This window comes from Miscanthus floridulus, chromosome 16, assembly GCF_019320115.1.
Source record: "Miscanthus floridulus cultivar M001 chromosome 16, ASM1932011v1, whole genome shotgun sequence".
In the NCBI taxonomy this organism is placed as follows: domain Eukaryota; kingdom Viridiplantae; phylum Streptophyta; class Magnoliopsida; order Poales; family Poaceae; genus Miscanthus; species Miscanthus floridulus.
The window spans coordinates 44,454,370-44,464,512 of record NC_089595.1 but is presented as its reverse complement, the minus strand read 5'-3'; the positions used below and the strand labels follow the sequence as shown (position 1 = coordinate 44,464,512).

The following is a 10,143-nucleotide window of genomic DNA, read 5'->3' as shown; positions in this document are numbered from 1 at the left end:
CCAAGAAAGGTGCACAGTATCATCTATCTTTTGGTGAGCGACACAGTCGAAACATAGTATATCACAGTGTCATTGCCTCACCGGATGATACAGTGGCCTTGATCAATTAATCCGGTGTTGTTTAAACCTTAATTTTGGCTCCTTTGAAGTCCGATCTCACCCAATCTAACTTCTTTGAGATCCTTGACAAATTCTCAACCCGTTAGGGCCACTCTTGAGCTGACTTGGCAGGCGATTCTCACAGGTGTGCATCCAAACACTCAGCCTGTTGGAGCCAGCCAACAGTATTTTCCTCTCACAATAAACCAGCACCAGCCAGCCCAGAAGCCAACCAGCGAACAGGCCGACTCTCGGTTCAAACTTTGTCAAGTTATTTGCCTTAAACACCTTCAATAGTACTACCAAAGATAAAGAAAGTGTAACGGTAATTCAAGTGCCCTCAACACCAAGTATTGCACTTAGACACTAGCTTGTCCTTAGCCACTACCTTTACGGTTTCAACTTCATGGCAAAGCTTCATGTTCACTCCATACTGTGCCCTCAACGCTTAAGTTTGGTGGCCAATAAATTGACTTCCTCATAAAACAGACAAATAAATAAATAAATGGGTTCTGTGACATTGTTCACCAATTAGCACAGCTATTCTTCTGATGCAGAGGATTCAATGCTCATAAGCAACATTTTATCCCATTTAAATTTAAATGGATCCAAAAAGGGTGAACTTGAGAAAGCAAATAGAAAATTGCAGTAGTCCGTGTCTGATAAATCAAGCTGATGCTATGAAAGTTAGCTAGGGAAACACGGCCAAACTTACACAGTCAGACTACATATGCTAATTATCATGCATCACTAAACCTAGAAGCAAGAGCAAACAAATTATAAGTTTTGAGGATCATGTGCTCCCTTGCAATGAGCACATCTGAGATGGAGATTGTACAACAATGCTAGGGCACAACAGGCACATCACCCGAACTATAGCTTATGTTGGTTAACCACATCAACTGACTTGAGTTAGCAGCATGTTACGATGCTGTTGCTAATCAACAACATAGTTCGGGTTAACTGCCAATATTCTGCTCTCTGATGTTCTTCTCGCGCCACTGCCATCTTCGGCTGTGGCTGCTGTGCCTTCATCAATGACTATAAGATGGCCTTCCCGCTGTATAAGTCTCTGCATATGCACATACAAGAAGATTTTAGGTGCATCGTCATGCTATGTTGTGTTGTGTTCATTTAGTTAAAATGCACTCAGGTTTGGAAATGACCATACCATACCCAAACAGAGCACTGCAGGACTCACCTCTATAATGGCCTTGATACACTTCACTTCTTCCTTCACCTCTGCAGTAGAACTATATGCCCCTTTGGCATTCTGCTGCTCAACATACCAAATGATAAGATCCCCTTGCTTCATGCCAGCCAAACCATCGCCTGCATCACCACAGGGTCCAATAAGCAACAACAAATGGCAGATAACTTGAATGCCACAGCATAGAGAAACAATGCAATACATGAGGGAAGAAAATCTATTGAGGTTTCTAGTGTTTACATATATCATCGAATCATTCATAGTTCCTAAGATGATAGTCAAGAAATTTATTCAGTGTAAGTTGCAAAATAATTATTTATAGTCCAACAGAGACTAAAAGTTTGCTCAGATTACTTTCCACTTAGTGCAACTGCAATCCAAGTAAGAAAGCATGTCTCCCAAAAGCCAAAAAAAGATGGTTCATGTTTGTGTTGCTGAGTCATATGTTCATTAACAAGTTTAGCTATCTATCACAGTTCTTTTGTTAAGCAAAGCAAGTATAGGTTTTGAGCTGGACTGTTGCTAGGATAAAAATGCATGGGTATGGTTGAGTCAATAAGGCTAGAAGACAAAGTAATCCAAAAAGAAGTACCATCTTTCTTGACTGACTCTTCATGCTGCCTTAGTCTCATAACCAAAGCTTGAGTAACTCTCTGGAAGTGTTCTTCAGTTATTACCAATTTCTTCTTACCGTTATCCGCTGCTTGGTCATTTTCTAGTGTTTTGACATAAATAACAAAACGGTTAGAAACAACCTAATAAAAAGACAGCCATATTAAGTTTTAACACTTGGAAACCCACCTGCACCCTGCTGCTGAGGAGCAGCATCTTCTTCAGCTGGCTGTCCAGCATCATTCTCAGAAGGTACATTTGTTCCATCTTCAGCATCTTGGAAGTCAGAGAGATCAACTTCACTTGATTCAACACTACACAAAATCAATGAAGTTCGCATCAATGACATCATTATGCACATATCGATTCATATAAAGGTTACCAGTTCAACCAAATCACCTGATGATGGATGTCTTGAGCAATTTAACTGCCAGGCGAACATGAGCTGGGAGAACCTAAAAGATTTCAATACCAAATGAAGTTAGTCACAAAGTAATGGAAATGGACAACAATAACAATGCAAGCAGCGTGAAGATCAAATATAGGTTGATCATATTGTCCATGAAAGGGCAAGTGACTTAATATATTCCATGATTCCATCAGAACAGATAGAGAAGTGGTACACGAAGAATAGGATCCGCGATAGAAGTGAATTAGTATACTTACAACTCTTTCTAAATGGCTTCGAGCAATAGCTTCGGACAGCCGAATCAATGCTTCCAATTGCCGAACTGTCATCCTGTAAGCAACCCTAGTTCCAGGAGTACTGTCCCCTCTACGAAGGGTAACATACGACTCCACCAGAACTTTCTTTGCTTCTGAACTCAGCTGAAATGAAATAAAGAGATAACTATAAGGCTACGAGAAGTTGAAGCCCATTTTCTCAAGAGACCTTTTTCAAGAGCACTAAAGAGGCAAACCTGAGGTTTCAAAGACTTTGCAAAAGAAATATAACGCTTCAGTTGTGCGGTGCTAAATGCAGGGGAAAGTGCTTCTTCACGTTTCTGATGGACTCTTACAATGTGATGAGCAATGTGGTAGTCAGTGTTTTCATCAGGTTCATCAATCATGATGTAGACCAGATCAAATCTTGAAAGAATAGCTGGGGGCAATGCCACATTGTACTGGAAGAGATTGCAGCAAACAAAAAGAATTAGATTTTAACAACTTTTAGTTTTCACATCATAACATGTAATGTTCAGATATGCACTTGTAAAATTTTATAGACATGAGATGAGAATTACCTTAAGTGGTTTTGACTTGTCATAACGGCCTCCGGTCGGATTTGCTGCAGCTAAAATTGATGTTCGAGCATTCAAAGTTGCCTGTATTCCTGCTTTGGTTATGCTAATTGTTTGCTGTTCCATTGCTTCATGTATAGCGACCTACAATGGATGTAAGGAACAAGCCATGCTTACTTTTTGACATGAATGACTATTAAGAAAGGGAAAGACAACAGAAGCTTTTGGTAGACATACCTGATCCTTAATGTCCATTTTATCAAATTCATCGATACAACAAATGCCATTATCAGCTAACATCAGGGCACCAGCCTGCAAGCAAGGGGAGCATCAAACAAAACACATCAGAATCTAAGAGAAAAAAATCATGACAAAATATTACAGACGTTTTAATGGAAGTTAGCTCTTAAGTAGGCATGATTTCATGAAAGGATTATGAGAATGGATTTCTCTTTAACGCAATGATGCGCAGCTCTCCTAAGTATTCCAGAAAAAAAAAGAGAATGCATTTCAACTTCTTGATGGTTACCACTGTTTATTAACTCAGCAATTGTTACCACCCACACTAGAATTAGGCAACCAGCATGTACAGATTTCTCAAAGTTTTGTTTGCATTCAACAATACTTGTTCTGATAAAAGAAATATATTTCTAAATTTTGGTAGTACCTCAATACAGAATTCGCCAGTCTCTGGTTCTTTAGCTACAGTTGCTGTCAAACCAGCAGCAGATGATGACTTCCCTGATGTGTAAACAGATCTTGGAACAATATCAGCAGTATACCTGACCATTGGATTGAAAATCACATTTTAAATTTCGTTATGATTAATGAAGGAAAGAATTCAATTATATGAGGTCTATTTTAGTAAAACAAAAATGAAAGCAACTGTAACACAGATACTCGGCATTTGAAGATAGATAATTCATATTATCATTTAACAAAAGATGTCCAAGCAGCTAAAAACCAACACTACATTCAGTAGCACACAAACAAGTTGGCAAGTAACATTCCTCATCAGCACAAATGCACGATTATCATTTTTTTTTTGCAAAATGTGTTATCTAGCAAAGCAGAAGCACTAAGTTCAAATATCTAAAAAGTTCATCACAGCATAACATGACATGATTTAAAGAAAATGCCATCACAATGCTTACTTTAGAAACTGAGACTTTGCACAGCTTGGGTCGCCAACAATACAGACATTGATGTCACCTCTAAGGTTGATCCCTTCATGTGTTATCTTATGAACACCACCCAAAAGCATAAGAAGCACTGCCCTCTTAATTTCTTGATGACCAAAGACAGTAGGACATATGCTATCAACTATCTTATTAAAGAAATCAGGAGTGTTCCTCATCCTAACAACCTCATCTTCCTCTTCTTCCTGCAAAAAAGATGGTTTTGAACATAAATATAACAACCAACAGTTTAGAAGCGAAAATGAATTGTTTAGAATACATCCAACAGTGCAGAGAAGCATAGTTCAGTATGCATCAACAATAAATAGCAAATCAACAATGAGCATACAACAGTTCATGAGTTGAAAAGATTTGAAGGAGCCTTCATATACTTGTCACAAGAAAAATACAGACAATGTAGCCATGGTTAAACCAGCCGTGAATATAATCTTAAAAACATGAGAAGTACTTCTGCAGGTTTTGTTTTCAGGAACAATAACCTTCCTATTCCTCAATGGAAAAGCAGTAGTTTTTAGATTGTGAAGTTAACTTACTGTGAATTTCTGTCTCTCACTGTCATCACCATCTGTGTCCCGATCCCTGATGTCCACTTCTCTCCTGCCATCTGCGACCTAATAACATTTAAGGAAAAACATATTGCTATGTTAAGATGACACTAATGAACGGGCATCACTCTTCTCCTCTCCCCCGCGTCGCTCCCCCACGCAGGGCGACACGGGCGGACCCCTGAGCCGCCGCCGCTCTCCCACCCCTCTCCTCCTCTCCCGCCGCGCCGCCACCAGAGCTGGCCGCCGGCAAGGCCGTCCGGCCGGCCAGGAAGGTGGCGGCGGGGCTCTCCCTCCCTCGTGTGGGCGGCGCGCGCCGCAGAAGGCCGGCAGTCCTTCACCCCGCGAGCTGCGTGGAGCTTCGGTGGGGATGGTTGCCGCGGCTGTGGCGGCGTCGGCTCGTGCCTGCGCAGGCGCAGGGGATGGTGGCGGAGCCTTCCTTTCTCCTTCGCTCATCCCCTCCTCCATCAAGACGACGGCGGCGGCGCCTGCCGGGGCCGCATGTCTGGTGCCCGGGCAGCTGGATCCGGTGCCCGGATGGCCGGATCCGGACCCTAGGCGGCCGGATCTGCCTTGGCGGCCAGTGGCAGGTGAAGTGTCGGCCGGCGGCGGTTGGGACGGCGGCGGCGGTTGTCGGGGCTCGTGCAGGCGCTTGGGGCGGCGCTCTCTTCTCCGCCTGCCTCTCCCCGCACGGCCTTGGCTGCTGCTGCGGCGACCGAGCCTCTTCTAGGGCTGGTTGTGGCCGGGGCGGCATCCTGCCGGCCTGCCTGCCCACGGACGGTCTGGCGGTCTGGGCGACGGTGACGGCAACGGTGACAGACTGGCTCTAGGCGGTACCGCGGTTGTGGTCAAGTTGGAGGCGGCGGCGGCGGCGGCAGGGGTCGCCCGGTTCGGGGCCTGGCGTCCGGACCCGGTGACCTCAGGGCAGGGGGCGGCGCCCGAGATGGTGGCAGCACAAGCCCTGTGGCTGTTGGCGGCTTTGTCGGCAGCGACATTGGCGGGTGCCTGAGCCGACGACGACGATGGTCAATGGCGGTCTCGGCGTGCGGCGGTGTGACGCGAGCGGCAGAGTCAGGTCCGGCTCTATGTGGCCCGGTCAGAGGGGGTGGCCGTCGACACAGCTGTGCGGCTGCAGTGTGCAGTCGGCGCGTCGATGCCCCTCTGAAGGGGCTTTCGTGGGGCGGCGGGACAGCGGCGTTAGCGGTGTAGGCTGGCAGGGGGTTTGGCTTCGTGACTCGGCGTTTGTGCTAGAGGGTTCATGGGCGAAAGCCTTGGCGACGGCGACGCCGTTGGGCGTCGTTACCCTGTTGGGGGCGTCGTGTTTAACCCTCTAGTATATCTTCCAAGGGTGAAAACCCGATCCGCTATGGACGTGCGATGGTGGCGTCATCGGCGTTGCTCCCTTCCTGAAGGCGTCGCATTTGGATTATCGTCGTGTTTTCGATGCGAGATGACGGTTCGCGCTTGGAAGTCGGAGCTGCTCTTAGTTCGAGCTTGGCAACGATGACCGGTGGTGATCGTTAGCTTCGGACCCGTCGGGGAGTGACTAGTGGGTGGACTGCCATGGGAAGTCGGAGCTGCTGGCAGCTTGGCTTCCATGCTCGGCAACGATGACCCATGGCGGTGTGTCGTGTTGGTGCTCAACCGCGTCGTGTGGGGTGGTTAGTCCCTCGGGTGCCTTTTGGCATCTCGTTTGGCTAACCTTCTTGTACATAATATTCTTTCGTCTTAATTGAGCGGCAGAGCTCCTGCCTTTGTTTCAAAAAAAAAAAAAAAAAAAAAAGATGACACTAATGAGATGGAACTTCTGTGCTCAAAACGGTTCATACCTGCACTGAATTTGCTACAAAAGCGAGGCGATAAGAGAGATCCCTAACTCCAAGGGACTTCAAGCCCTTTACACCTTCTTGAACACCTCCATTTTTTCGCTGAGGAGCTTCCCTGCGACACTCTGCTCGTTCGCCAGGTGAAGTTAGTGCCATAACATCAGGAACTGCAACAACAGTTCCAGCAAATATAACCCTGGAAATGCCAGAAACAAAACATTCAGTCAAATAAAGTCATTCCAAGGAGAGGAATGAAGTAAAAAAGAAGCTTCCTCACGTGTCCCCAGCTCTAGCCTTCTCAACAATCTCATGCCGCAGAATGACATCAAGGGAACGAGGAAGTGACCCAGCAGGTATCTCTTTTGATGTCTCCTGCATTCTGACCCGCTGCCAATCTGTGAATTTGCTTTCCTGGCGGAGAAGGGCCCATTTTGTTCGGTTCTGGCATGTTGCGTTAACGCATATTATCGGCTGTAAACAAGATACAAGAGTCCATCATTAGACACAATGCATCAGTGAAAAGATAATGGGGTACATGTTCAGACGTGATACCTCAGTGTACTTGAACTGCTGCTCCACATTCTTTACAACATTCCCACAGTCAAGGCATTTGAAGGTGCCTTGCAATAGTTCAGGCCGCACTTCACTTGTCCGTGTCACTACACCCATTACTGCTGTGAGCTTACCAATTTCAGCTGTCCCAAGCTCTCTCAGTCTGCCATAACAGTAATTTCAGTCAAGTTTTGGTTGACGATCTTGCAATTAAGCATTCACATAGAATTTATCAAAGAATTGTTGAAGGCAACCGGTTTGCAGAATCCATGAACCATGCTACATCACAAGACAAAAACATTTTCTTCTCCTAGAATTGAAAAGGAAATAAAGAAAATAAATATAAGATCTACTGGGGCAGTAGGCTCTACTTTTTCAGCATCGGGATGTTATAGAAGGCAATGTTGATATCCTTGTTGGGACTATCATCTGAGATGATTGGGGCACGGTTCTCGCCAGCCCGGTGCTCCAACACAAACCTCTTGCATGCATTCCTTAAGCATGGTTCAAACCTGAATACAATAAAAGAGACCAGTTGTTAGAGCTTGCTTTGACACATTACAAAAGTCGCAAATTTAAAGTGCAAAAGTTTAGCAAAAATTCTATTTTTCTAATTAATTATAATGGAAGGACACATAAACAGGTTACTGAAAGCTGATAACAAACTAGTACGTACTTCTTTCTCCAGTCTCCACCAATCCAATCAAAATATGTTGATTATCCTGAATTAAACCTAACCAAGAAATCCCCAAAGGCTAACCAAATCGCCCCAGCCCCATTTCTCTCACTTGGTGTCCATTCAAAACGTAGGAATTCGGACATGTTTCAATCTCAAATTCGAGTAACCGAACCAAACTTGCCCCCTTTACTTTCACAGATCCAGTTTGTACCAGGTCAAACCAAAATGTAAAAGGAAGTCTAGTCTCACCTGAGATACTCCTCGGAGATGGCCTTCTGGAGGACGTCGTTGAAGCGCATGACGTGCGCAAAGTCTACGTACATGGTAGTGGTCTCCCGCGACCGCATCGCCTCCATCTCCGCCTCGTAGAACGGCTCCCCCGCGCCATCCGACTCCTTGAATCTGCAGGTCCAAGAAAACCATCCCCACCGCCTCATTCAGATGGGCAGAACCGTAAAAGAAGATGACAAAAAAAATGGCTACTCCGGCGGCGGCGGCGGCGACTGACTCACCGCTTCAGGAACTCGAGGAAGATGTTCTCCACCCGCGCCGCCTTCTCGTCCACGTAGAACCCACCGAACGCCTCCATCACCGACGACTGCCCCTTGTGGAAGATTCAGGGTCTGGAAGGGCTTTGGATTGGAGATTGGCACTCTCGTCTGGAGCAGGGTTTGGAATAGGGTTGGGGAAGAAGAAGGGGGCGGCAGGTGGTGAGTGGTCTTGGCGGGAAAGAGGCGGCGGCTTGGCGCCAAATCTTCGCGCCAAAATGGGACTCCGAGCGGGTGGGTCTCGTGCACTGGGTCCGTGGACCGGAGACAGTTTTACTGTCTCTGTCACGTGGGGACAGCAGAGCGAAAAGGAGCTGGCGTTCATTTCATGGGCTGAAGGATCGCTGTGGGGCAGGTACGGTGGGCTGCGGTGTGAAGACGTGAAATGGGCTGGGATCCAATGGGCCGGAGTAATTCTGTGACACGCCAATACAAGAGCGCAGGAGGCTTTGCTGACGGACAGGTAGCACCCCGCATCGAGGCTAAACATATTTTCCCTTCAACTGTGCACTTACTGTAGAAACTATTACTAGAGATTTTTTTTTGTAAAAAATAATGCTACATTAGATAAATTTGAGGTTAGGTTTACATTTCCCTCTCGCCCCGAGCACCCCAACGGGTGACTCGGGGCGGCCAGCCGCCGCCGCTCTTGGCGGCCCCTCTCGGCACCTCTTCGACTCCCACCGTCAACCTCCGGCGTGCGGCGGCGGTGGCCCGCGGCGAGCCGAAAAAAGTATCTCATCGTAGCTCCTTCTCTTCCCTCCCCTCCTCCTCCTTGCTTTTCACGGTGCTTCTCCGACGGATCTGCTGGCCGGCGTGCCGGATCTGCCCTCTACATGGCCGAATCTGCGTCTCCCTGTGGCTTTTGGGGCGGATCTGCTCCTTCTTCACGCGGCGTCACCTCCCAACCGTGTTGGACGCGCGCGGTGCGACCGGCCGGGCGCTGGCTGGCGCGGGCCTGGCCGGCTGGCCTGCCGGGGCCGTGGCCGGTGCTCCACAGCTAGGCCACGGCCGTGGCGGCCGGCCCCCAGTCGAGCAGTGGCCAGCTATGGCCGCCCTCCCCTCTCTAGCGTCAGCCAGGGCCACAACAGTTGTTGTAACAGAACCGACCAATTATACGAAATTAAGTAAGAAAATCATCCGCCAGAGCAGACGATTTAGCAAACTTAAGCCCGTATAACCCGGTAGTCCGTGAAATCACGAAGGATTTCAAACCAACTCACATACCAGCCCAGATCGTAATAAGTTTAGCGGTCACCATCACATATTACATAAAAGTTCGCATCACAGATACATCAGAGTTTAAACATAGTTATTACAAAACGAGTTTAAATAGAAGTAGCGGAAGCCATTTGTTCAAACCACACACACTCACACGGAGTTCAAATATAGTAACAGCTAATGATCATCTCCAACAAAAACATCAGACGAGACGTACGGAATGACCATGCCCATGGTCCTAAGCATCACCCATCGCAGGATAAAGGCAGTTGATACAGTAGCCGTAATACATCTGTCCATCTGCAATAAGTGGGAATAAAACCCTGAGTACGAGAAGGTACTCAGCTACACTTACCCGACATAACCAAAAATAAAATGACACCAAGGATTATGAAGGGCTTTATAGTAGGG

The 10,143-nt window shown here is 46.9% G+C and overlaps 1 protein-coding gene across 1 annotated transcript; it reads right to left on the bottom strand.

Moving 5' to 3' along the window:
• Positions 1-680: 680 nt before the first annotated feature.
• Positions 681-8,658, bottom strand: LOC136512802 (DNA replication licensing factor MCM6). Its single transcript, XM_066506801.1, has 18 exons — positions 8,476-8,658; positions 8,213-8,365; positions 7,656-7,796; positions 7,285-7,447; positions 7,010-7,203; positions 6,736-6,928; positions 4,895-4,972; positions 4,317-4,546; positions 3,830-3,944; positions 3,400-3,474; positions 3,166-3,306; positions 2,842-3,045; positions 2,588-2,749; positions 2,321-2,376; positions 2,111-2,235; positions 1,902-2,024; positions 1,301-1,431; positions 681-1,171 (listed from the first exon to the last, which is right to left on the bottom strand). Exons 1-18 carry the CDS (start codon positions 8,550-8,552, stop codon positions 1,037-1,039), a joined length of 2,496 nt encoding a protein of 831 aa, XP_066362898.1. The 5' UTR covers positions 8,553-8,658; the 3' UTR covers positions 681-1,036.
• Positions 8,659-10,143: the final 1,485 nt, after the last annotated feature.

Excerpts from the sequence above, each read along its gene's own strand:
- LOC136512802 (XM_066506801.1), bottom strand. The coding sequence starts at position 8,552 with ATGGAGGCGTTCGGTGGGTTCTACGTGGACGAGAAGGCGGCGCGGGTG. Across the intron at positions 4,973-6,735 it reads TTGTAGCAAATTCAGTGCAG|GTCGCAGATGGCAGGAGAGA; the intron begins GTATGAACCGTT and ends AAATGTTATTAG. Across the intron at positions 1,172-1,300 it reads GTATCAAGGCCATTATAGAG|AGACTTATACAGCGGGAAGG; the intron begins GTGAGTCCTGCA and ends GTGCATATGCAG.